Source organism: Paramormyrops kingsleyae, chromosome 5 (genome assembly GCF_048594095.1).
Source record: "Paramormyrops kingsleyae isolate MSU_618 chromosome 5, PKINGS_0.4, whole genome shotgun sequence".
Taxonomy (NCBI): domain Eukaryota; kingdom Metazoa; phylum Chordata; class Actinopteri; order Osteoglossiformes; family Mormyridae; genus Paramormyrops; species Paramormyrops kingsleyae.
In genome coordinates, this window is record NC_132801.1 from 21,548,096 (window position 1) to 21,574,831 (window position 26,736).

At 40.4% G+C, this 26,736-nt stretch overlaps 2 protein-coding genes across 8 annotated transcripts; one reads left to right on the forward strand and one right to left on the reverse strand.

Moving 5' to 3' along the window:
• Positions 1 to 17,733, forward strand: LOC111832882 (mitogen-activated protein kinase kinase kinase 14-like). Of its 5 annotated transcripts, XM_023790623.2 has the most exons (18): positions 21 to 32; positions 174 to 273; positions 7,601 to 7,874; positions 8,106 to 8,181; positions 8,286 to 8,502; positions 9,250 to 9,291; positions 9,584 to 9,943; positions 10,033 to 10,167; positions 10,264 to 10,393; positions 10,707 to 10,835; positions 11,756 to 11,860; positions 12,028 to 12,191; positions 14,313 to 14,463; positions 14,599 to 14,970; positions 15,465 to 15,571; positions 16,074 to 16,215; positions 16,409 to 16,509; positions 16,621 to 17,733. In XM_023790623.2, exons 3-18 carry the CDS (start codon positions 7,625 to 7,627, stop codon positions 16,783 to 16,785), a joined length of 2,646 nt encoding a protein of 881 aa, XP_023646391.1. In that variant the 5' UTR covers positions 21 to 32; positions 174 to 273; positions 7,601 to 7,624; the 3' UTR covers positions 16,786 to 17,733. The 5 variants fall into 5 exon arrangements, with proteins under 5 accessions (XP_072568484.1, XP_023646391.1, XP_072568485.1 ...); XM_072712383.1 differs by having other exon boundaries at positions 1 to 273; positions 7,598 to 7,874; XM_072712384.1 differs by lacking the exons at positions 21 to 32; positions 174 to 273 and adding an exon at positions 4,416 to 4,692 and having other exon boundaries at positions 7,598 to 7,874.
• LOC111832883 (interferon-induced 35 kDa protein homolog) lies at positions 17,433 to 26,615 on the reverse strand. Of its 3 annotated transcripts, none has more exons than XM_023790624.2 (11): positions 26,213 to 26,615; positions 22,966 to 23,142; positions 22,485 to 22,542; positions 22,302 to 22,391; positions 21,990 to 22,148; positions 21,328 to 21,444; positions 20,989 to 21,127; positions 20,759 to 20,865; positions 19,919 to 20,102; positions 19,122 to 19,225; positions 17,433 to 18,566 (listed from the first exon to the last, which is right to left on the reverse strand). In XM_023790624.2, the coding sequence occupies exons 3-11, from the start codon at positions 22,494 to 22,496 to the stop codon at positions 18,366 to 18,368; spliced, it is 1,113 nt and encodes a 370-aa protein (XP_023646392.1). In that variant the 5' UTR covers positions 22,497 to 22,542; positions 22,966 to 23,142; positions 26,213 to 26,615; the 3' UTR covers positions 17,433 to 18,365. The 3 variants fall into 3 exon arrangements, with proteins under 3 accessions (XP_023646392.1, XP_023646394.1, XP_023646393.1); XM_023790626.2 differs by having other exon boundaries at positions 22,963 to 23,142; XM_023790625.2 differs by lacking the exon at positions 26,213 to 26,615 and adding an exon at positions 23,507 to 23,707.
• Between the last annotated feature and the right edge of the window lie 121 nt (positions 26,616 to 26,736).

Below are 26,736 nucleotides of genomic sequence, written 5' to 3' on the forward strand. Positions count from 1 at the left end.
ACTCAACGTCAGGACTAAGGCAAATTCATAAAGTAGGCTGAGTTCAGAAGGTAGTCCTCTGTATGAGCTGTGAAAATATTATACAGTGTGTTGTAGCCTGCAACATACAACATGTTTAAGATTCTTTGCCGGTTGTTAATATTACATGTTACTTTCGATTTTTCTTGAATCAGTTGGCAAACGAGATATTTCAACACTGCGGGGCTTCATAAACCGTTAGTGAGAGATTTCCCTGTTCCACGGGAGTCACATCTTATCCAGAATATCGTCACGGTAAGTAAACTTTTTACTTTACGTTCAGAGTCCTGTAATGGCTGCAATGGGAATAATAACTGATTACGGCGATATTGGGAAAATTAAGAATTAGTGATTATGTAAAATGGCGGAGGAAAAAAATCAACGTGCGCTTCAGTTTAAGACTCCTTATAAAATTAATCAAATTCATGCTATTTACGAAAGTTTGATTAAGATATGGATTCATATTTTATCTTAGAAAATTCATTATTTTGTTGCACATTCTTTAAATTGTGAAAGATGTTACTAAATCGTCAGACATCTATGTTATATATGATTACGAGTTTTCTCCCAGTATGAACGATACTCTTCATAGGCGGATGTGATGCACCCATGGACATTTACGTATATACAAGTTAAAGAAAATACTTAAAATTAACAGCATCAGTGATACACCGGCAAATCACAATTGTAAACTGAATGTAAAGTATACGGCAGGGGACAAAGTGTGTGTGTGTGTGTGTGCGTGTGTTGCGGGGGGGGGGGGTTATGTAAATATTACATTGTGGGAACCAAATGTCCCCACAATGTGATAAAAAACCTGTTATTTTGATACTGTTGGGACATTTTTACAGTCCCCAAAAGGGGAAACTCAAATTGATAGAAATCTGAGACTGCAATCAAAAAACTAAAAACGCCAAAAGTCTTGTATTTGGTTAGTAATTGTTAAGGTTAGGGCTGGGTAGGAATTAAGGTCAGCATGTTGGGATTATGGTTATACCCACAGAAATGAAAGAAGAGTCCCAAGGACATAACTTTGGTTTGAATATTGGCGGGGTTGAGGTGTCTATCCATTTAGGGGAAGACATGATTATTGGGGGGGATATGATTTACGCCCATGGAGAGTCCCCACAAAGATATAGATGCCTAATCTGTATGTGTGTGTGTGTGTGTGTGTCTCTCAGTGTTACAGGCAGTAGCCAACCCGCGCGATCATTCATTTGGCCAGCCGATCATTCTTTTACCTTTTGCCTTCAGTTCCCTGTCACCAGTGCTCTTGTTCATGTGTTGTGGTTGACTTCCCTTGATGAGAGGACTTGTTGAGGAAAGGCAGACATGCTGCCTTAACATAGATTTAAAGTATGCTTGACATTCGAGTGGGTGGAAAATGTATTAGATTTTCACCACAGCGCTGTAGCCAGCCTTGTTTGTGATTCTCTCCAGTAAATAATAGGCTACACATTTTAGGTGGCCTGATTTAAACATTTTTTATGTTTATCTTTTATATGTCTATGTATTTATATATCTATACACACACATAATACATAACACAACATTTCTTAGTTGTTTATGTGAAGTATCTTTTTAGGCAGTAGTACAATAGACAGAATTATTAATTATTATGCAAGAAATTACTTAAGATATCCACTCATTTTGTATCATTCTTAGACTTTGCTTAGGATGGTTATAATCTACAAGTTTTCTTTTCCGTTTAGCATATCTGCATTTAATGTTGAAATACCAAGACATTTCAGTTCAGAATTGTATTTAAAAATTGTATCATTCTTTTTTGCACTTAATTTTGACATTTCATCCGTAGTGGGGTTTGTTTCTTCGGGAATAGTTATTTGTAATTTTCAAACAGTTTTAATACAAAACAGATGTAATACTTGCCCTAGTGAAATTGTGTAATCTTGGTACCATCCTTTTCACACGGCATTTTTATTATTATTATTATTATAAATGCAAATAATGTATTTACATATCTGCTTAACCTGAACGAAACTGCTGTAAGGCCGACTGTGCACATAGTAGGAATACTTTGGCGTTCAATGTTTTCTTTTTTCCTCTGTTAAATGTCACACAGAGGAGAACAAAAAATCTGAATATGTACTTTGACACGTTGGCAATAATATAAGTGCTCTTAAGGACGCTTATTTATGCGGGGATTTTCTGCACCATCTTGCCATCACTGGGGTTAGTTTTGAAGAAATTGTGCTTAATGCATAGTCTTTCTAGTAAAATGTTTTAATTCTGCATTTAGATATCAAAATACGGGGTTTCTTCAGCAATGTATTCAATTAAGTGTTTTGGAATAGCATATTTATACTGTATGTACATTTGCAAAAAAAAAAATATTCTATCACTGCAATTATTATGCAATGTACAACAATTCAAAAAAAGATCAATTATTGGATCTACTGAGGCATTAATGTATCAATGAACTTAAAACTCTGGCTGAGGTTTGTAATGCAAGTGCTCTTAGATCCAAATATGGAGCTAGTGGCTTTAATGAATGGTTATGTGGGCTAGCAGGCATGAATCAAAATCCAAGAATCGTAGGTCAAAATACAAGCAGAGGGTGGAGATGCTTACTGAATCCATGCAGTCCTAGATGTTGGTGCAGGTAAATGATGGCTTTAAAAGTACCCATTGCTGAAGACTGTGAATAGTGATCCTGGGGGGGGGAGGGGGGGGCATGCAAATAATAAAACAACAACATCTTCAACCATGCAGGAAGTATGCAGATTCTTCATTTTCCTCCATGCCTGACTGGTGAGACGTGTGTAAGTGGCTTCCGATGTAGAACTTACTGGCTAAACTCTCATAGTACCATATGAATCATGCAGGGTACGCATTCACCACTTCATGAAGCATAATGCTGGGCAATATGTCCAGAAATTTGTGTTACGGTATTTTATAGGATTGTGGCGGTTTCACGGCATATCACGGTACTTTTTTCAAGTTCACTCTCACCATGGCAGCAAGCAACCACATCAATAAAGACATACAAATGTTTTAAAAAAAAGGGGTATACTCAGCTCAATTAATAGTGACATGTCCTATTGATTATAACCTATATTTTGTTCCACAGAGACATGTTTTATTGATATTACCGTATATATAGTTTGATATATATGTCTGACAACATGTTTGCTTAACCGGCATGATTTTAGTAATTATTACCATGATAAATTGATTGTGTTAGAGATTCTGCCTTATTGATATACATTTAACTGCAAAACTAATTATATTACACGTAATCCAAATTTTCAGGCACAGACTAAAGCAAGAGCTACAAATACTATATAGCTCAACAGTTATATATGGAGAATTGTTGTGTTATAAAGCTAAAACTGTTAGTATAACAGTTATAACAGTTATAGTTAGTATAACACAGTTAACAGGGGTCTCCTCTTAGTACACTCAGCACAGCGATGCATGGCGCTTTTAGCATCTAATAATATTATATAATTTGCTGAATTTGAAACATAACAGCTGTGTCAGCTATGCTTCGGTATGGGAGTATATGAAAACTTCATACCGTACAGGAAATTAAAACCAGTATACCGGACAAACTGGTGTAATGCCCAGCATGAATGAAGCATAATATCATGGAAAGAGGAAGCTAACAGGCCGCGATTTACTTCTTCAACTGAGTGGAAGGTCCACAAGGTGCAAAGCACCTGTTAGTCTCCTTGTATCTTTTGCATAGGTTTCGACCTCTTCTGTCCTGTGGTCCTTTGTAACGATTACACAGAACTCTCCCAGAAAGCAGCCAGCAACAATGACCCGTACCATAAAGATACTTTGATAATAATTAAATTGGAAATCATTTGTTCCTACTGACATCGCATTCAGGCTGTATCCTCTTCACCTATGTTCCCCGGAATAGGCTCAGTATGCTCCAGTAACCCTGACCAGGATAAGCAGCTAGAAAATGGATGGATCATTTGTTCCTCAGGCTGGCATGGTACATGTTCCTCAGTCTGTGAAGAGTTTACATGTTTTATTTTGGGTGCTCCCGTTTCATCCTGCAGCCCAGAAACATGCAATTCAGCTGAATTCGTGCGCATAGGGTGCAAAGGATTGCCAGCGAGTCTGAGCTTTAAGGTGATCAGCTACTGGGTAGATGCTATGGTTTATACAGGGAACTTGACAAAGAGGAAAGGACAAAGATCTTCTGTCCAATTCACAACCTTGTTTGGAATATTTAAAGGGCTGTTCAGACAGGAAATGTTAAACCGATATAGAGCTTTCGCCTCATCGGCCTTGATTTCCTTTCAACATCGCTTAAAGTCGGACAGGTGGTTACCTCCCTGTCATGCACGTGCACGTCAGAGAGACAGCCGAGCAAGCGAGAGTGAGAGAGGGAAGGAGGGCAGGCTTAGTAAAGCCTATCGCACTGCTTTGCAGCGAGGTGGGGGGAGGCCAGGGAACCGAAGCTGCCCTTCCCGTAACTCATACAGTGCACTGCACCAATCAGAGGGCGACAGGAACCAAGCGCTCACTTGACTGTGAGCCAACAGGATCCGCTGCAGCAGAGCGTGAGCAGGGCAGGCGTGGAGGACGACGGCATGAGGAAAGACAGCTGTGGTCTGTAACTGCACTTTCAACTGGGGAAAAAAGACACGAGAAGAGTATTCAGAAAAAGAGAAGCTGCTGAAGTTTGCTTTGGTATGTCCTGCTGTGTGTTGCACGCCACACTGCCTGCTTGTTAGCGTGACAGACCTGTTTTCTGAGTCTATTAAAGTTGCAGATTGGATCGTTTTTGTGAGGGGTTGTTGGCACTATGTAGCAGGAAGTAACAAAAAAAAAAACTTTAAAATGTTACATCATCAGGCAAAGCCATGTGTGGGTGAACTGTTGGAACAGGAGGAATTTCGTAGGAAAGCAGGGTATGTCCTGTGTTAGTGGGAAAATGGGTCTTGGCAAGTGATCCTAGTGACCATTTAGTTTTTTTCAGATGGGTATACTTCAGAACTACTTAAATACTAATGACATACAGAGTTAGAATGTATCAAATATACATTAGAATGTATCGAAATCTACAAATATCGTTGGGGGAAAATGACATGGACCAGAGTAAAAAAATAAAGACCAGTTAAAAGTTTAACTCAGCTATGTATTTTAATACCACTCTATTCTGATGCCATTTTCAGCCAATTTATGTTCTTCACAGATGCAAGTAGCTGTTTTGCCAGTTTCAGCAGCGCATCGGCGCTTGATGAAGGGGCCTGTTTTTATTTCGGCGCTGGGGGTCGCACGGCCGGCGGCGCTCAGCTGGCGGCCCACAGAATGGCGGTCGCGGACTTGCGGATTAGCGAGCTGCTTGCAGAAGACAGCTTTTTATGAAGGATGTTTGTAAACAACAATGTGCTTTTTTTTGTTATTAGTTAGAATGCGTGTGTGTGAAGATTATTCAGAGCCAAAGTGCCTAGCTGGCGCGGCAGACCCGCAAAGCGCTAATTTCTGAAGTTGCTTCGCACGCAAAGCAGATCGGTCTCCGCTCATCTAAGGAAACGTGACCCATGCAGGACTGAGCCATCGCCTCTCTTTTAATATAAGCCGCTGCTGTGCTTTAAAGGATCTCCGTATGGTGTCGGCGCCAAGGCCACGTAGTATTGTATCGAAATCGAACCTGTTTTTTAGTTTAATAATTGAAAGAATCGCGAATTAAATTACTTGTCAACCCTCCTGCAGGCGGGTTGCGATTTACTGATCAAACTTTTGACAGACGATCTCCGGAAAACCGTTTTCACCAGTGCTTTTTTCGTCTGCTTATTTCTAAACAGTCTAACTTAGAGATAAAACTTAATCCCTTGAAAAAAAAATTGTCGTGTTTAAAAAAAACATTACGAAGTCATTTCATACACCTCATGACTCATATTTAAACTGAATAATTTTCTACAGTGTTGCACAGTGTTCCAAAACATCATGGGAAAATATTGAAAAGATATGAATTAAAAAGTGAAGAAAGTCACTTTGTCAGTCACCCTCTCACATCTGAGTAGTATATTAGAGGTTGATGGTGGGCGTCCAGAGAAAGCTCATAACAGCTGAGCCCAGCTGAGTATTTTGCTTTCTGGTTGCCAGAACCCCAGCCAGCTATTTATACACTTCAGGGTCAGTGATAGATTTACTCAGACTATTAGCAATAAATGCCAGTACTGCTGAACATTCTTAGTTAAGGGTGTGAATTTCTGGTAACGTCTAACTCAAATGCATGTCTCATATGTTTCATTTAATGTTTGGTTTGCCTTGACAAACTTGGATTATTACCATCGAAGAAAGAGTGTTTGTGTTGTGTTGTGGTACCAATGCTAAACTGTGGCAAAGGAACTTGATCATTTTTAATTAAAAATGGTAGGAACAGTTGTTAGGCAGGAGTGGCACACAATAGTAAAGGGGCAGCTGTTGGTGAAGCACATTTCACGTTGTGGCCAAAAGCCATCCAAGTGGTATTGTAGTGAAAGTCAGCAGCAGATGCACTGATGCAACCCATAGCAATGTTGCAACAGGACCAGAGCTTCAGGGAGGATGAGAGGTTGGGCAGTTGGCTCAGCCTTGTCCATCATTTAGTTAAAAAGGCCAGACTTGCCATAGCCTGTCCATGCCCCAAGAAAAAGTGTGCTGGAAGAGGATGTAAAGCTTTAAGCTTGCAAAGGAAAAAAGTGACTGACCAATACAAGGAAAGAGGCAGCTTTACACAATCTGTAAAATAGTTAACACACATATACTGGAAATGACAATACAAAAGTCATGTCTGATTTTTATAGCTAGATAAATATCATCCAAGGGCTGTGTGCATAATCATAAAAATTCCCAAGAAGCATTGAAAGACTGAAAGTGATACTGAATTGATTTTAGATACATGTAAACTGACAGTGATGGGATCCTGACAGACCTGTAAGCATAAAGCACAAGCAAGTTGTCTTGTGCCAAATTGTTGAATGCAGTCAGGAGAATTTCCAGCTACTTAGCCCACAAAAAATACAAAAAAAGGCAGGTTACATCCAAGCTAGAGAAATTGAAGGGTTGACGTCATTTGAGCAGGTCAGTTCTATCTTGGGTCAGGTCAAGCAACTAATTGGCAGGAAAGAAAACTCTTTTAACACATCAATCGCCCACAGGGCTTGAAGGTATGTTAAATTTATTTAGAGTACTTTTTCTCGACATTAAACTTCACACTTTGGTGTGTCCCCATAGTTGCCTCATTATCAGATACTTTCTTGACAAAGGAGTGATTGTTATCATATCATCCTGGCTCTTAGAAGATAAAAATCTTGAATGTCCTCCCACACTTTATGAATTATTGCCCCTGCTCAAGAGTAGGTATGAAGAAGGTGGGGAAACAAGCTTATTGTTTTGCCAGACAGTGTGAGCCATTGACATAGTTTACTGGCAGGTACTTTTATTCTTGCTACCATATCTGATTAGGCTCTGATAACAAGTAAAAATAGATAATGTCCAGTCTTCAAAGGACATCAACTATGTAAGTTATGTCTCTTGGCAAGCTCAACAACATGGAAGCCGCTCCAAGAACGCTATTTCCTTGATTGATGACATACCTCTTTTTCAGCAGTGTGGGACAGTTGAAGGAGAAAGCATGGCTGGGCCCAGGATGTTCAACTCCACCACCCCCTTCAAGGAGCTGAAGGGGGGTCCAGCTGTGGAGTTTCCCTTCCAGGGGAAGAAGATGTGCTCTGAGATAAAGGAGGTCGGAGAGGATTTACTGTTCGCTGAGATCCACCCCTCGCTGAAGGTGCTGCTGACACGGGGCACTGCCAAGCAAGTGGGGGACGAAGAGCAGGGGGCAAAGGAGCTTTTCTGCATCTCCATCATCGCCCAGCCTGAGAGTAAGATGGACAGCATGAACTTCTCCAGGGGAAGGCTATGGGAAGATTCAAATGTAGGGTAAAGTGTACAGAACTGAGGTTTATGCATGTTATTACTTTGTTAACCAGACGCAGCTCAAACTGAAAATGGTGTAGGTAATACAGTGAATAGGACAAGATTCCTGAATGACGTGCAAGCCCTACTGGTGTGATGTATTAGTCATACTCATACACTGTTCGATTGTATTCCAGGTGAAGGACCTCTGGAGTTCAGCCCCACAAGCACAGAACACACTTACATTAGATCACACTTGATTAACAAGGACAGGTGAGGACCTTCAACCTTTCTGTTCCATATCTTGCAAGACTGTACCCGAGGAAAGCTTCTGTCCTTTCTGGATGATCCATGGTCATGCATGCGGTTCTCCGCAGGCCCTTTAGAGAACACAGCCTGGAAAGTGACTACTTGGCTCAGTTTGCGACGCAACTGGAGAACCATGTGGGACCCCTGGCTCCCCAGCCCCATCGCTCCCCGAGCAAACGGAGGAAGAGACAGCGTCGGAAAAGGCGGAGGGAACATGTGGAGGAGTGTGAACAAGGAACGTCATCAGGAGTGCCTGAGCAGGAGAGCAGCAGCTCTATTAGCCAGGTACAGAGTCGGGCAAGTCCAGCATCTTCTCACAGGATGTCTGTCTTGTGTGCACAAGTCTTATATAATCTCGAATGTTAAAAATGGTTATTGTCATATCTTCTTGGCCCGTACATGACAGAAACTAATATGATACAAGTATTTCAATGCTAAGTAAACGGCAAGCACTCTCCAATACAAATGATTTTTGTGAAGCACTGGTGGTTTATCTATCTTCAACATGGAAGATCAGCAGATGCATGTTTTTGTGACTTGAAATTCACTTGAAAATTGTGGTTCGGCCTTATTTGTCACGAAAGCCTGTGTTCCGTTTTTGTCATGAGTAATGAACATGGTAGTCATTCTTGAGTGCAACATTGGAGTGCAGTTAACATGCTGCCTGTACACTGATAAGTCATTGTTCTTTGGTAAAAGGATAGGTAATGATGTCGAAACACTGGAGTCCTTACCCAAAACATTAGCTCCTCTATTAAGGAAGTGAAACCAGCAACTTAGAAAATCGTTTGACCACCTCTCCCATACACTGCCTCCCCTTTCGGTTGAAACAGCATAAAAGTCCTGATCTGATATGTATACTTATATTGTATTCTTAAAGGGCATTTCTGGTGAATTAAGTGAAACGAAAAATGTTTCCCATTCACACAGAGATGTGTCATCCACATTGATGATGTGTTAAACACAGATTGTATTTTAAAATGAAAACGGTATTTGAAAACTTGAGTGTCTGACTTAAGTCTCCATTAACAGCCTCACCCATATACAACAGAATGCTCCACAAGTCCAGACCAGGTGAGTATCTCCAAATGATGGTGATAATGTATGTTTAACATATGCTGCACTTTTTACATCTGCCATAATTATGTCCAGATAAGCTGTTACACTGCGTATAAAAAGAAAGACTCCAATCTCAGTTATAGATCAGACATCTAAAGCCTGATAGGAATGAAACATGTGATGAGAAAGGTCTAATTGCCTTCTTCAAAGCACAACCTTAATAGTCTCCAGACTTTGATCTCAAATTAAGTCATATTTGCTCTAGTGTCTCCATGCTGACACTGCATTTTCCCCCATGCCCATCCAGGAAGATTTCCTCATCAGCTGCTATGACCATGGAAGGTTCCAGAGGTCAGCTGTGCAAGAGACGGAGGGACCTGGACTGGAGTTAATCCAGCGTGCCTGTCCTGCATTACCTGCTGGTTTTCTGCCACACGACATCCACCCGTGGGATGCTATGAGCATCCAGGACAACTGGGCAAACTCTTTGGTCAGCAGCCTGGGTGAGTATGATATAGCACTGAAGGCCCTGCAGAACACTGTGAGCCAGGAGGACCGCTGCTTCTTGGTCCCATTCTTCAAGGCTTTGGAGAGAGAAACTGCAGAGGAATCCCTTGATGCATGCAACGCAGATATAAATGAGGGCTTCTTATTCCACCCTGAGGAGGTGAGGGTGGTAAAAGTTAAAGATATTTTATTGCCCCCCCACCCACCACCTGCAACTTAGTAAATCACCCATCCGTTTTTGTCTGCCAGCAACTCAAGCCCAAGAATTATGAGTTCAGGGAAGGAAGAGACTTCTCCCTGATTAGCCACATCCAGAGTGGCTCGTATGGGGATGTTTATAGCGTGCAGGACAACAGTACCGGATTCAAGTGTGCCGCCAAGAAGGTAATGCCAGTTTCAACCGTGTACCTCAACTCTTTTCAGATATTATCTTTTCAGACGCTTGGCATTGACGCACCTTTCGCTTTTCTTGTATGCTAGATACCATTGAACAACTTCAAAAGTGAGGAGGTGGGCTCGTGGAGTGTCCTGAAATCTCCCCGTGTAGTGGAGCTATTTGGGGCAGTGAGAGAGGGCCCAAACATTATCCTCTTCATGGATCTCAAGCCAAGTGAGTCAACAGAGTTTATTCCCAGAGTACTCCGAGAACCAGTTTTCTGTCAAGAAGGTTGATCTCACTTATTTGACATTATAACTGTGCCTCATTGTTCAAAGTCAACAATATCTCATGGTTCTTAAGTCAATGTATTTGATGGTCACTCATTGAATTTGTTGAATGAAGTGACTGTTCATCCATCAAATGCAATGAACACTCTTTCAGGCTCAATATTGAGTTATTGAATCTGCTTCTGAGCTCAGGTCTGAAAGGCCACCATCTAGAGAAGTAATGATGTCTGTCTCATAACTATCTGCCTCCTTTTCAGGTTCTCTAGGGCAGTTGCTAAGGGACAGAGGCCGACTGCCAGAGGATCTTGCCCTTCATTACCACTCTCAGGTCCTGGAGGCCCTGCAGCACATTCACAAGCAGCAGGTCCTGCACCTGGATGTTAAAGGTGAGTCAAATGAGAAAGAAGATATCTTGATGGCACATAGTTGTAGCATTATGTGAGCATTATGAATTCCCACACATATTCACAAAAGGAGACCCATCTTCTAGCTGTACAACTGTGGAAATTCACACACCCTCACATAAATCACTATAACGTTCACACATGGGCGACATGCACTATTTTTTGATTGGTTTCACTTCTTTGTTTATATTCCAGCCTTACGATGTTTGTTGTTGTCTTTTGGTGGTGTTACCTTTTTTTTTTTCAAATTCGCAAGAGGTTTGTTTTCCATCGCTGCTCGGTGCAGAGAGCAGAAATGCAGAAGTGGGGGGAGGGGGAATTTCCCATCACATGATCATAGTTTTGACTCATAGTTAAAAAAATATATAAATAAAAAGATAACACATTTCCTTCTCAAGACTTGGCCTCTGTTCCATCTGCACAACTGCACCTCCCAACCAACAGCCATCTGAAAAAGTAATTAAAAGCAAGTTTATTTATTATTTAACTTTAGTCTCATACTTAACTGGATACTTCCTAGTCAGTTCTGTGTTTTAACATTTCACTTTTATCTATTGAGCACAATGCTTCTAAAGGAGTTCCTTGAACAAGTATAACAGAAACATGGCTCCTGTGACCTGAGTTGGATCTCAGTTTAAAAGGGAAGGTCCTTCACTACAGCCTATATGTTGATATCACTAATTTCACCTGAAGTATTACAGCTATGGTTACACTGTTGCCTCACACCTCCAGGTTCAAGTCCCACTTTTGCTTTAGGCATGTGGAGTTTGCGTGTTCTTCGTATGAGTGTGTGCTTGTATGTGATGGACTGGCTTTCAGGCTGTTCCACTGTCTGGAGCCCTTATCTGGGTGTGTTCATCCTCAGTGCCTTGTGTCCATACCTTCTGTATGTCTGTCTGCAGTTGACAATGTGCTTCTCTCGGAGGATGGGAAGGACATCTTTCTTTGTGATTTTGGCCACTCGGAAAGGCTGGGACCCAATGGAGAGAGCAATAAAGCCAACCATGGTAAGATCAAGTGCTTAAGGGAACTGTAATTCGCAAGAAGCCATTGTAATACAGGCCAATAGCTGTATTGTGCTTAGGCAGATTTAGCCCTAGTCACAGTGGGTCGTTATATACGAGTACATTGGGCAGTGGGATAGGATGACGTTCATGATGTGCCGTGGTTACAGGACAGAGCTTCCGGGGCACAGAGACACACATGGCCCCTGAGGTGGTGAAAGGAGAACCTCGTTGTGCCAAGGCGGATGTCTGGAGCAGCTGCTGCATGCTACTGCACATGCTCAATGGCTGCCATCCCTGGACCCGCTACTACTCCCACCCACTGTGCCTCAAGGTGAGAACCCCACCATCTACACACTGCCCCAAGTAAAGTACGTAGCTTTTGCCATCATTCTGAACCATCAGTTAAGTGTATTTTATTGACTTTTTTTGAAACCTTTGGTACCTCAGAACTCGAACTTAATCCATTCAGAACTTGGGTTTGAATCCTAAAAAGTTCGAGTTCTGATGGAATTTTCCCCATAAGAAATAATGGAAAACCAATTAATTGGTTCCCGACCCCAAAAAAATACACCTAAATATGTTTTTTTTTTTTTTAGCATTTAAACACAAAATGGACAGGATAAAACAAGAAGAGCATATACTGTACTAAACACATCTAAGCACATTTATCAAAGCAGTAATTTGTAAAGTAAGAAAATCAATGTATCCAAACAATGTGTAAAGTTAAAAAAAAAAAACAAACAATGTGTCCTGCCCCAATCGTCCGCTCCTTCCATGTGCCATGCCCCCTCGTTAACCTCGTGTGGAATCCCCGTGTGATCAGCTGTTTCTGGATGTTGTCATTAGTCCTATGTGTTTTTTCCGCGTTTCAGTTTGTGTCCCCAGTCCGGTCATTGTATTGTCCATCTTCGTTTTGCCTGCTTTACCTGTAATTAAATGTAAGTATATAATGTAAATGTATTTTATTATATAATAATAATAATTACTGTTACTGTCTATCATTGTCTAAATGTATTTTTACTGTCTAAATATATGTATTCGGCTAGTGTAAACATGCACGATGCTATCACAGCGAATGCGAAGCTTAGACTGAAGCGTTACCCTTTGTTTCCGCTGAGAGATGTGCCGCATGACTCATTTCCCCGCAAATACAAGTTATCTGAGGTCGGCGTTCAAGGTTCGACTTCTGAGATTCAGATTGAGTTCTAGGTCATTTTTTTTCTAACTGGTTGGTTCAACTTTTAAGAAATTGGAGTTCTAATGAACTTCAAGTTCTAATGCCTTGCCATTTCCTTTATAGATGTTTTATATAAATTATAAACCCTCTAAATGATACCCCTGTATGTACAAAGTAACTACAGTCCTATACACACTGGGAGCACTACATTTTGGACCCATTATTAAAAATGCAAAACTAAAGGCAATGAAAAGTTTGAGACTTACTGTGAGAATCCACCACAATGACATTGGGTCATGTGGGTGAGGCTGGTTGCTGAGAGAAGGATGCGCGGGGTACCCATTGCAAAACTTTAAATGTTAAAGATATATTTTGCACTTACACTAGCAAATATTATGAATCACTAATATATATATATATATATTTATGTGATCCAAATCATTTTCAGTATTGTTTTATGCATCATCTGCCAGTTTCAGCAAGCTCCACAAATATTCCAGTGTAATTATTCATGGTGACCATGCCAATAACCAAACCTGAAAAAGTTTGCAAATGTGAAAGGGTTACTGTACTTCACACCTTGAGTCATTTCACTTAGGGGTCTGTGGAGCCTTTGTTTAAAATTCACGTGCTCAACAATTGCTCAGTGGTGACTTTAGTCAACCGTCAGTTCATTCTGATTCGCAGTTCATCACTTAGGAGCAGGAGAACGGTGACCGTAATTTTTATGCTCCATGTCAGACCTACAGATTAAATGTCAACATGAATACACAAACTTTTCCTCAGTAGATGCTGCTATATGAAAGCAGAGGTCTACTCATGAAAAAGCTGTGCATATGTTTACTGCTAATGATCAGTCCTAAATATTTTTTGCTGCTCTGCCTTTTATTACAATTAGACTGTCAGATACTGTTTTGTGTATTAATATCTGTTTGTTTTTGGTTATGTTTGAAATGATAACATATTTCTACACATAGTAAAATGTGGAATTGTCCTAATAACATGTCATGTCAATCTCTAATCATTATGTTTAATGTGTGAACACAATTAATCGTAGCGGTGAATGTGAATGATTTGCTCTCAAGCAGATTAAATATTTCCATTAGATACAATTGGATGAATACACTTGTGTTGGGTGCCATTATTGATTTTCTGTGTCTATATCAGTGACAATTAAGATTTCTTTACATTAAAAATCATTAGACATTAAGAGCATATAATATCAATATCACACCATGTACAATGTGTTTCATTTAAGTCTTTTGTGTTTTATAGATTGCAAACGAGCCCCCCCCTCTAAGGGAGATTCCAGCCAGCTGTAAGCCATACACCATTGATGTATTCAAAGCTGGATTACAAAAAGAGCCAATGAAAAGGGCATCAGCTGCAGAGCTTTTGGAGAAAGTCACCAAAGCCTTGAGAAAATGTGAGACCTCATTTGATGAATGAAAAGATTGACTAATTAAAGTGTGCATGTCTTTGATAAACTGATGGTTCTCCCTTCCAGCAGTTAAGTAATTCAATTGCATTTGGCTCTGCTTGTGTGATTTTGTCTTTGAAGTGGGTGGACTCAGAAGCCCCATCACAGGAGCCTACCATGAGCCAGCAAGTATAGAGCATGGGTCATCCAGAAGCTCCAGGTCAATGTCTCCTCTCAGACGGGTGTTCTCCCTGGAGACAAGTTCAGAGCGAATCAAAGAGTGGGTGAGTCCCTGGAGGGAGACTGCCCAGAAGGAGGAAGAAGAGTCTGAAGAGGAAGACGAAGAGGAGTTGGAATCTGAGGAAGATGATGACAGAGGGTGGGAGTCCTCAGATTGCATTTCTGCGGAGGGCAGCCTCCGCATCCCAGCATGTGACTCTGGACCCTGGCGATGGGAGCAGGTGGACAGCACCTATACAGTGTCAGAGCAGGAACTGCAGAAACTTAGCCGAGGTGAGACTGTTAGCCAGTAGACTGTTTTAAACAGCCATAAATTAAGTGCTATGGCTTCTTAAAGAACGGACCTTTTCATAGCATCAAGGGTTCATGGGAACCTGAGAGCTGAGCAACAGAAGATGAGATGACTGCTTCTCTCCTCAATGATATTTTAAAGTTACTTCTAAAATAGCCCAAACCTTAAACTTCCAATGTAAACTGGAATAAATGTCATATTACATCATAGCTTGATCAGTTTGTTTAGAAAACAAACAGTGTGATTTATTGTAGGTGTGTAGGAAATTGTGTGGTCATTTTTTGAGTGAAATTCTGATTTGAAGTAAACTAGTCTGGATTGACAGTGTAACACTAGTCACTGTCTTAATGCCTGAAACAAGGAGTCCTCACTGCTAAAAAGGGAAGACTCCTAACAACATATTTCTGGAAACGTCAAGATAGTTATATAGTTAAGTGCTTTCTGTCCCTGACTGTTTACTACGCTCTCTTTCCAGACTTGATCCTGGGTAGCCTATCTCAGCCACACCCCCCAGAACTACAGGAGCAGTTGTTGTCCAGCTTGAGCAGTGACTGTACCTCTCAGAGGGACCCTGGAGAGAAGGTGCTGAAGCAGAAGCCACTGAATACATCTAACATTCTCAAGACGACTATATTATGCTGTTCCAGTATATTGTATTTTGGTTATTTCCTACAACACAAAGAACATCCCATAATATGCAGCGAAAACAGAGTGAATTGGTCGGTATAGAGGATTTCCCTGGTCTTCATTAAGAGTCCTGCCTGCAGGGCAATACTTGTCAGCCAGTATAATAATAAGCATGATGAGTTGATGATTTGTCAATTATTTGGTTTGGTCTGGCAAGGCAGGTTGCTTGGATATATAGAGTTTCCCTGCTGGTGACATTGTGTGCTGAGCAGACATTTAAGTGGTTACCTTCAGCCCATGTCTTTTTGACTGCCTGTTGCATCTGGCACTTTTATAAGTAACTCAGCTGACAGGCATGGGAAATAAATTCATACCTTTTCTACTAATAGATCCTTGAAAATAGCTAACAAGAAAGAAAAAAAGGTTGAAGTTTTCCCTCGGTCCTCTCTGTGTGCAGGATTCAGGCTGGTGGTCGGTCAGCATGGGAGATGATCTAAGTTCTGGTGTCTACTCATCCTACAGTAGTCAAACTGAAGGACAGAGCTTCAATGTTGGCTGGCTGGGCTCCTCACCTCAGCCATCCGCACGGTGCTTTGAAGGTGGGCTGGCTACGTCATAAGAACAGAAGGTCATAAAATGGCTTGTTGACCCATAGTTAAGTTTTAGTCTGTCAACTAAAAACAACATGTGCTTGACTCAGTTTTGCAACAAAATGCATAGGCAGGAACCTACATAAATTACAATTAATGGTATATCATCCTTATCACTAATCTTTATGAATTCTTCATCCAGGAGTGGATGTATGTATAGAGAACTTCAATGGGCAGTGTCTTTGTATTCGGGAGAGCCCCAAGGTGACCGTGGGACACGTCGCCACAGGAATAAGTGAACAAGTACGACAATTGATCTGTTTGTGTATGACCTATGTCTACTGCAAAGAGGATGAAAGTAGAATTTTTCCTGAAAAATCTGTCCCCAACCTGTCCTGAATTTATCTCTTGCAGATCTCTGAGAGGGCTTTCAGCTTGGTGACACTGGATGGCCGGTTAGTGCCCCATGACCAGGTTTTGCCTAAAACGGGCTTACAGATGCGCTGTGTCCATGCGCCCAGAAGCAGTACTGCCTGGACCTGGAGGGTCTGTGAGGGAATGCTGGATACACGGGAGTGAACCCACCATCCAGTCACACTCTCCCATTTACGTCTACAGTACACCTCTGCCTTCATCATGAGCCACTGTTTAACCTTTTACCATGGATTCTTATCACTTTCCGCTTTCAGTGAATTCAAATGTAGCACTCTAATGTGTCAACTACACAGAGCATTTTGAAAATTGCTTTTTATAAGAAAAAAGAAAAATTGAGCACTGTGTCACCTTGACCAAGCAGACTTTGGAAAACAAAGATGAAATTGTTTTGACCTTTGCACTTTTGCCACTATGGACACAAAAACTAGCCACTGTGTTAAAGCTCTGTGTCCCGTTCCAGTTCTTTCAGAATTTTTCACACAGCACAGGAGATTCATGTAAATGTTCTGCTTTTTGGAATGACTGTGGCTTTTTTTACAATGGTATTTGTGCCATTAATGTCTTCTACTTTTCCAAGCACACAGGCATTATATGAGACTCAGTTTATCATATTAGATCTGAAGGGATGGATCAAACCACTTGGGGGTCATAAGACCTTTCTAACCCTAACCCTAACCCAAATAACCAATTAACTTAGAGAATTCTGAACATGTGGTTTATACCTCAAGCAAGATCATAATATATAAATGAGTGCACACCACATCCAAATAAGTCAAACTTAGTTTGACAAATCTATTTTTAAAAGTTTATTTAAATGTTTGGCATTCTTGGGTTTATGCACTGTCTGTGAGTTGCCAAGTAGAATGTTGTATTAATTTTACATTGTTAATGGTATATGAAAGTAGCATGTTACCTACCATTAAACTGAACTATTTTTTGTTTCATTTTAGTTTTTTTAATGTCAGGGAAATACTTGTAATTTGTGCAATATATCAATTTTTCTCTTGAATAGCTGATCAATGATGTCATATTGAGATGCTAGTAACAGTGTTACCAATGTTAAATATGGCAAATAAACTGTTTGTTCATTGAGACCTTGTTACTTAATCTTTAATTCTTAAAAAAGTATATTTACCCTCAAAATAAGTTGTTGGGAAATGCTTATACAGCTATGTAGTGTAAATTGTGTCATGTTTTCATATAGTCTGAGAGACTGGTGCTCTCTGCTGCCACCAAGCTGTCACATCTGAGTATTGCCCTCAAGTCCAAGGAGTGATGAAATACGGGCCATGCAAGCGGGTTCTAGTGGGAACTAACAGTGTGATCAGTCAAAGACATATTACACCAATCTCTCAGTGTAGACTTTTCTCTGTGATCTGTCTTTGCAAAATATCAGTTCAAACATTCCACATGTGATCATGTAACATTTCTGATCAATGCTATCCTAAAACACAAACATATATTTTCATATGTCTTTCAGTTCCATAAATTTTAGTGCATAATATTCATAAGCAGTCCATTTCTGATTTAAGAATTTAGATCAGACTTAGTTATGACTTGTAATGAAATGTAACATCACCTTCAAAATCTAAACATATTTCCCAGCTAACTACTAAATGTTTTCCTTTGTAGAATTGACACATGGACATACCTACTGATTTGAGAATTTATAACACTTCATAATATTATCATTATATTATTGACTGGCCTGTAGTACATCAGGCTCAAGGGTCTGCAGAATCGTCATTGTCAAAGACAGCAAGCTTCTTGTGGCCGACAGAGTTGAAGGCTATGGCTTCAATTTCTCCTCCACCATTGGAGGACTTTTGGAAATGGACCTCCAGGCTGTCCTGCATGGTCTCTTCATCCATGATACTGGGAATCCCAGTGAGTAACACGGTACGCTTGGCCACAGACAGCTGGGTCTGAGGAAGATCAGGAGTACGAGAAGAACCTTAAAATCTTTATTTTTATTTTCCAAGGCTGCTTTTAGTCACCAAAATAAAGTAAGTATTTTTTATTTTGTTATATTAAGCTGACAAATGAAATGTATTAAATTTGCAGGCACTGCCCATTTAAAATAGTAGCATATAAATCTTTAAATGATTTGTAGTGGAAATTTAGGGTATATTGAACTTTTTCAAAAGACAATGACAAGTTTGGTGCATGTCGACCAGGGTGGTGGTAGTCACAATAAAAGCTGTCGACTGAGAGGGTAGGGTGAAGGTGGGGTTTAAAGTTTTTTTAACGAGGTTCCCCTTTTTAGAGGACGTCCCTGGGTAAGCAGCCCTGCATTTCAGATATAAACAGTTTCAAGATGCGGTATAAAATGTTTAAAAACACATCTTACATTGAGCATTGAATACACTTAAACCTGCTGGCTTTGTCACTGAACACTGTGAAATACGAAATGGCTGAATAAAGAACTGCTGAAGTAATTGCTGTTTGAATGGATTGTCATCATTCTCATTAATATTTACCTGCAGGGTGGTTACTTCCCCATTCACAAAGGGAGTCACTCTAACTCTCTCCTTCTTGTCCATTTGCACATCATGGTACTTCTTACGCACCAAACCTTCAGTGACTGAAAAAAAGCCTCTATTAGGTCAGTCTTCACTTCTTTTATAAGGATTTTACTGAATAAAAACCTCATTCCGCACATTGCAAAAGTCTAAGGCAGTAAAATAAAATGATATTTAAATGATCTTCATGGTCGTGTAAAACTATGACTTCCATCAAAGTGTGTAGCCATTTTAAGCCTCTCTTAAAGTTCTCTCAGTATTTGCAACAACCATCCAATACACTCATGTATTTTTGACTCAACCACTAGCACACCATGTTTGGATAATCAATACCTTATTGAGCTATTTAACTAACTAATTAAGTTAATGAATTATGTAAGATGATGATGGTGGAATGTACCAAATACATGGAATGGGGGTGCCCGTGATGAGAGGTTTGGGAACTACAGCAGTGTTCTTCTAGACATCAGTAACTTTTTGGAGAACTGAAGAAATTCTTATAGTGTTGTTAATTAGTATATATTTAAAGGATAAATTGTGTGTTTATCTCACCAAATATACACCTACTACCTAGATAAATAGCTTTAACCATTTTCTTTGACTAGGATTTTTGCACCATACACTATATCGATGAAACTTGAAACAATACAAAAATTTTATAAAATGTATTATCTCCCTGTTAAAGTTAATCTTGCACCCAGACTACTAACATGAATTTTAGCATAATAACGTTGTTACGCTATGCCCATACCTACCATCACCATTCAAGAACTTTATGACCACATTGGAATCTTCCAGCATTTCTGTGGTTTCCACTTCACCTCCCCCATTACGCGTCTTGCCAAAGTGCAGCTCCAGCCTGTCCAAGAGGCGGCTTTCTTCAACGTCCTTTGGCAGGTTGGAGATTAGAATGCACCTGGGACACTCATAGATGTCCATCTGACGGTTCAACACACAAAAGGAGCACATCAGCCATCTGCACTGTAGATGACTGCTTTGATAAAGGCAATACCGGCAGTCCCTACGTTACAAACGAGATGCGTCCCTTAGTCTGTCTTAAGTTGCATTTGTAAGTCGGAACAATATAATACAGTGCATAATAACAATAATAATAATAATTATTATTATAATAATACAGAGCACTGTTGCCTCACACCTCTGGGACCTGGGTTTGAGTCTCCGCCTGGGTCACATGTGTGTGGAGTTTGCATGTTCTCCCTGTGTGCATGTGTGAGTGAATGGTGTGTGAGTGTGCCCTGCGATGGGCTGGCCCCCCATCCAGGGTTGTTCCCTGCCTCGTGCCCGTTGCTTCCGGGATAAGCTCCGGACCCCCCGCAACCCAGTAGGATAAGCGGGTTGGACAATGGATGGATGGATGGATGGATAATAATACAGTAATAAGAAAAGCAAAATAGTGCGTGTTCATTATTACGAACCATTGTATTTAACTCATAGGCAGTCTGTTCTCTGTAAGTCAGACAAATATATATAAGTTTCATTATGAAACAAAGAGCTAGTCATTCCTTCGTATAATGAATTCTGTCATAGTATTAAAATTAATCAAGACCATTTATGCAAATAAGGTGGTGCAATACCTCTATGTGGCTTGGAATGAGGAACTGTACAGGTTTGACCTCTAGGGTCACGGAACAATCTTCCAAGCGGATCACATGCTTCTGAAGAGCCAGAACTTGCTGTGCCACTACAGGAAAAGTATACAAAGACATTCAAAAGTACACAGAGCTTTTTTCTTCATGCTTGCAGTTTAAAATACAAAAAAAAAGAAAAGATGATGTTCTCCAGGTGGGTAAACCGAATGGCTCACCCTTCTCTTCTTCAAATGTGAGCAGCGCAGTCCCACCTTCCATGGGATAGACAATTTGAGAATTCACATCCAAACCTCCTGCCGTGCTGCTTGCATCTCCAGAGAAAACCAATCGCTTTTCAGGCACTATTGCAGAGAACTACAACAGCATTTACAGCATTATGAGATGTTCACCAGACAAAGGAGTGTAGGGCAAGCTCTCGAGAACTAAATCCAGTTCAAATGATCCTCAAAGTGATGAAGTCTTTACATTCAATTCACTGCCCATTTTGATCCATCCCCGTAGCCATGAGTGCTACAGAAATGCCCAGGGCACAGTTTGTGTTACGGTTGGTTTACCTGTGCCTGCCGTCTTTGCTTCTCATTCAGCTTGTCAGTACGCTCAAGTTCATCCTTCATCTGCTGCTCCTCTGCCTTCAGAAGATCCTGCTCCTTCTGCAGCTTCTCTAACTTCACCTGGCAGAGAAGCAGCACTCACATCTGGACTAGCAATACATTACTAGCATGCTGTGCCCATCACATTCATATTCACAAAAAAAAGATCACAGCTCACTTCAGGTAAGGTAATGGCATTCTTTATCAGACTGTTTTTAGTTCTTGCACTATGGTATATTATTGTCTTGATCTCTTGCACTGTGTCTTCTGTATATTTGTCTTCTGTAAATATTTGTATTCCTATTTTTACACAACACACAGTGTTCTGTGTGTTGTTTTCTGCTGCTCGCATAACATACTGTGCAAAAGTCTTAGACAGTGAAAGAAAATGGTGTTTTATTGATCTTGATGCAAAACTTTATTGTCTGTCGAAGTGTGTCAGGTTAGCTATTTCAAACCCTCTCCTGAAGTCAACAATGTATGTCACTCAAATCAGACAAAGCTATATATGAATCAAAGTCCTTAACTAATAACTAGTAATAACTTCTCTGTAGAACAATAAGGAATTACATTTCCAAAAATACAAATCTCCCTGCCCAGCTCTTTTATGACCTTATATACAGTACCTGTAAATTATCCATTCTTTGGCTGTGCTCTTTCTCCTCCTCTTCCATTTCACGCTTGATTTTTTCGCTCTGTTTCTGAAATCTCTCAGCCAGTATCCACAGGTCATCTTTGGCGTTACTTAACTCTTTCTGGTCTGTCAACAACTGCGCATGAGTTGTCTACACACGGTTTCCGTATGGAAGGAAACAAAATGTATTTTTTCGTATTATATATCGGATTCATTTATGCCGATTTTTAATGTCTATCTTCTGAGCATCTACATTAAACAGGCCCACCACATAATACAAGAGTAAACACCGCATTATACACACCTCGCACATCTTAATCTCCTGTTTGATCTTTTGTAGATCATGTAAATCATTTTTAAGTATCGTCTGACCATTCGTCACAGCTGAATCTTCCTGTAGAAAACAATTGCATCCTGTCATGAAGCAAATAAATTGTTTAAATAGAGGATCGTTACGACTTTTAGAAAGAAATAAGTGTATGTTTACCGTATTAGACATTTTTACGTGAAATCACTCGGTCGACAGCGAAAAAGCACCTGTCAATCTGGAAATGTGAGAATGGATTAGTAAATTGCATTAACCCTGGAAACATTTATCATGGTTATTTACTCTTATGACTGTTTACTCCATTTTCTGAAGTTTTTGTACTATTTAGGAAAGAATATTGAGCACACAAAACAAAACATCGTCAGTCGTCACACGGTAAATGTAACGAACGTAAATGTAACAATGTCACGAAAATCAAACCTATCTTCGACATGAATTTCGCACTTTGCAACTAAGGTTTTGTTTCGTCCTAGATTTTCGCAATCGGTTAACGTCATGTGGATTATTCAGCTAAACATATAAATACTTCCATGTTTCTCTGCCATTAGCAATTAAAGCGTCCATACATATTCGAGAAAGCAGTCTGAACATTACTCAAGGCTATTAGAATAACAATGTGTCACATAGATACGTATACCACCTTAGATTTAATCCAATGACAAATAAAATCTGCATATTAAGTTAGAGTAGTTGTAAATATGGGCTACGAGGTAACACTCCTTTCATTTTCGGTTCTAGGCGAGTGACTTTTGCTTCAAAGGTGTTGCTGGGTAGACGCAGAACTTGATCCACCGGAGTGGTGAGTCCATGCTTCTACCTATTAAACAAGCCATTATTTAATTAATTAAAATGATGGACATTAAACTGTGCCAAAATACATCTAACATGAATATCAGGTTACCTTTATAGTTAAGAATCATCATAATCATGAGCAGGGTTACCCACTCTCACGCTTTCACTCTTATGCTCAAGCAAATCGATATTATTCCAGTATAAACCTAAAATTAGCTACATCAAAAGCGTTGGGTAGTTTGCAAACCCTACAGACTATTTACACTGCCTGGCCAAAAAAGTCACCGTTTGAATTTAAATCAACAGATACTTAAGAGCCAATAACTGGATCATTATTACTGCTCAGCTACTGTACGTTATGCAGCAATAAAGTGAAGTCAGCTGAGTACCTGAATCTCCTGAATGGCCAGGTTGTCCCATCAATGGATTGTTTCTTTCCTAATGGCATGGGCATATTCCAGGATGATAGTGACAATTTTCATTGGGCTCGGATAGTTAAAAAGTGGTTCAGGGAGCACGAGGAATTATTATCACACTTGAATTGGCCACCACAGTCTTGACTTTAATCCCAAGATTCAAGATTCAAGAGGTTTATTCTTCTCGTACACAGTTGTGCACATACAACATGTAGTGAAATGTAACCCTGGTCATGCCGAGCAGCTGTGCATGATGAGAGAGCAATAAAATATATAAAAAGAACAATACAAAAAATTAAAAAATGTATGAAATATGTTCAACTGCACATAATCTATACATAAATGATAAGGTAAAAGGTATTGTGCTGTGCAATATAAGCGCAGTGTGCAAGAGACCTGAGAAATGTACCGACAATTTGGACGGTGTGAAATGAATGTAAACAGTGCTCATGAGATAATGGGCACACGTACACAGTGTGCAGTGTTCTGTCAGTGTTACAGTGACTGAAAAGTCACTGTAAAGTCCGGTGGAAGACCTAGGGGCACTGAGACTTGTCCTGGTTTAGGAGCCTTATGACCTGGGGGAAAAACCTCCTCCTCGACCTTTCCGTTCTGGTCATAAGGCTGCGGAAGCGTTTGCCTGAGTTCAGCAGGCAGAATAGGGGTTATTGGGGTGGGATGGATCCTTGGATATTATTGTTGCTCTGGTCGTACAGTGGCTGGTGTAAATGTCTTGTAGGGAGGGCAAGGCAGACCTGGTGCAGTGCTCAGCCGCTACCACCATCTGCAGGGCTTTCCGGTCCTGGGCAGAGCAGCTCCTGAACCACGATGTGATGCTCATGGTCAGGATGCTCTCTATGGCAGCCGAGTAGAAGGCCTTTAGAGCAGCAGGAGAGACCTTAAACCTCCTCAGCTGCCTCAGATGGTAGAGCCGCTGCCTCGCCTTGCTGACCAGAGCACGTGTGTGTGGGTCAGGTGAGGTCCTCCTGTAGGTGGACGCCGAGGTATTTGAAGGTGCTCACCCTCTCCACCGTAGCACCGTTAATGTGGACAGGGGGGTAAGAGCCCCGCTGCCTCCTGTAGTCCACAATCAGTTCTTTCATTTTGATGACGTTCAGTCCCACTGCATGTCTTTGAGATGTGCTGAAGAAGACTTTATGGAGTGGTTCAATTCATCTATCCTCAATACAAGATCTCGATGAGAAATTAATGCAAATGAAAAAAATGCTGAAAAGTTGCATAACCACGTAGAAACAGTGCACTGACAAATGTGGACCATAATCAAAGCTAAAAGTGGTCCAATGAAATATTAAAGTGTGTGACTTGTTTTTCAGTTTATGTGCTGCTTGATGAATATTGAGCTGCACGCGTGTGTTTAACGCAGATACCATTACATTATTAAAATGTAACTATTTTGCTAAACAGATGCTGACAAATGTATTCCGCTATTGATAATGAAATCAAGTAACGCATTATCAATTTATTAATCTCACTGAACTTTTGCAGGTAGATAATCTGCAATGACATCAGTAAAACTGGACCTGAGGTTTCAGTTTCACCACCGGCTCTCAGATTGACACCGATCTGGTGGCCATGAGATGAATGGATATCTGCAATTTCATTCTTGCCCATTTTTGTGGTCACTTTACGTGGATAGCAGTCAATACCAGACACTATGCACGTCTGTAAGGATGGTCAGTAGTGCCATCGCCAATATTCTGAAAAAGGGGCAAAACAATGTATTAACTTCAACCTCTCTGTGTTGATGATGCCTTCCATATTATTTTAACATGTCTGCAATAAGAAATGCCCAATTTTCAGAGTAGCCTTCTGATATTTCATGTAAAATTCATAACAGTACGTTGTACTGGGACTTGGAACAGAAACAAGCAAAGCTAATTATTGATCCATGTATAGTTTAGTTAAATCGATTAATATAAGACTCTACGAAGTTACTTTGCATATTTTGGCGTTGTGAAATGAGAATTCACAATGACAGCTTTACGGCAAGCATAGCGTCCTGCCAGGATCATCTCCACCTTGTTGAATTCCCTTATACATGAATCGCACAAAAACAACAAAAGTCACACATGCGACGTCCATCCAAGTGCTTTAGCAGCCCACATTCACCAAGTAGCCAGGAAACACTATCAGCAACCAATAAAAAAGTAGACTTATAATCTATTATTATAACTTCCCTTATTATACACAGACAAGTATTAGTTAATGGCCAGCCAGCTTATAACAAAGTAAAAGGCGAGTAGCAACTTACGTCAACTGTCTGAAGTGAGATTTTCAATTCGAGACAAGTCTGCACACACATTTACATGTATGTAAGAGTTTATTGTCTTATAGTCAATAGAGTTGGCAAACTGCCCCAACGCTTTTGATCTGACTAATTTTAGGTTTATAATGTAATAATAAAGATTTGCCGTAAGATTTCTTGCGTGACCGTAAGATTCTGAAAGCGTATCACGCCAGATGCGTGAGATCTGGCAACCCTGTGCTGGTGTTAAAATGATTTTCTGCATCAGCAAAACAATTTACATTCAAAAGGACGCTTCTTAGACATATGCAGAAACAAAAACACGCATTGTGACATTAACTATGTATTTTTAAGTTAGGAAAATTGCTCTGACTTATACAATCGCTGCTCAGCAAAAGGGAAGCAGCTAGTACCGTAAGCCCTCGACGGGGACCATAGCGACGAGAACTGTGGGGCGTCTTCTTCTAGGAGCTATTGGCGTATGAAAACCAGCTTACAGATGCATCACTGCCACCTACTGTACTGGAGTGTAAGTCAGTAGACAGAAATGAAAAAACTACATCTTATATCATACTCCCGATTCCTTTACGTATTACACCACAGAGGCAGCAAGTTAACATTTTTGTACTTACTTTCGACTTTATCACTATTGTATCTCTAGGTAAGATTTTCATCAGATGTGACGCCAAGCAAATCTTACCTCTCATCTGCTTAAGCACCTGTGCATATAACTTCAGGGATACTGGCTTATATGATGCCTGGAGAAGCATATGACCTTTATCTTATAGCTCCTCTTGGTCAAAGATGTCATTAATCATTATGTTGATCAATACTAGATTGCACACTCACTCTTGCAGAATTCCATTCCCTATCATATACGCTCTGTACCAGCTCTCACCTGCATTTTTCTTCCAAATGAAAAATCCAGTAAGCTGGG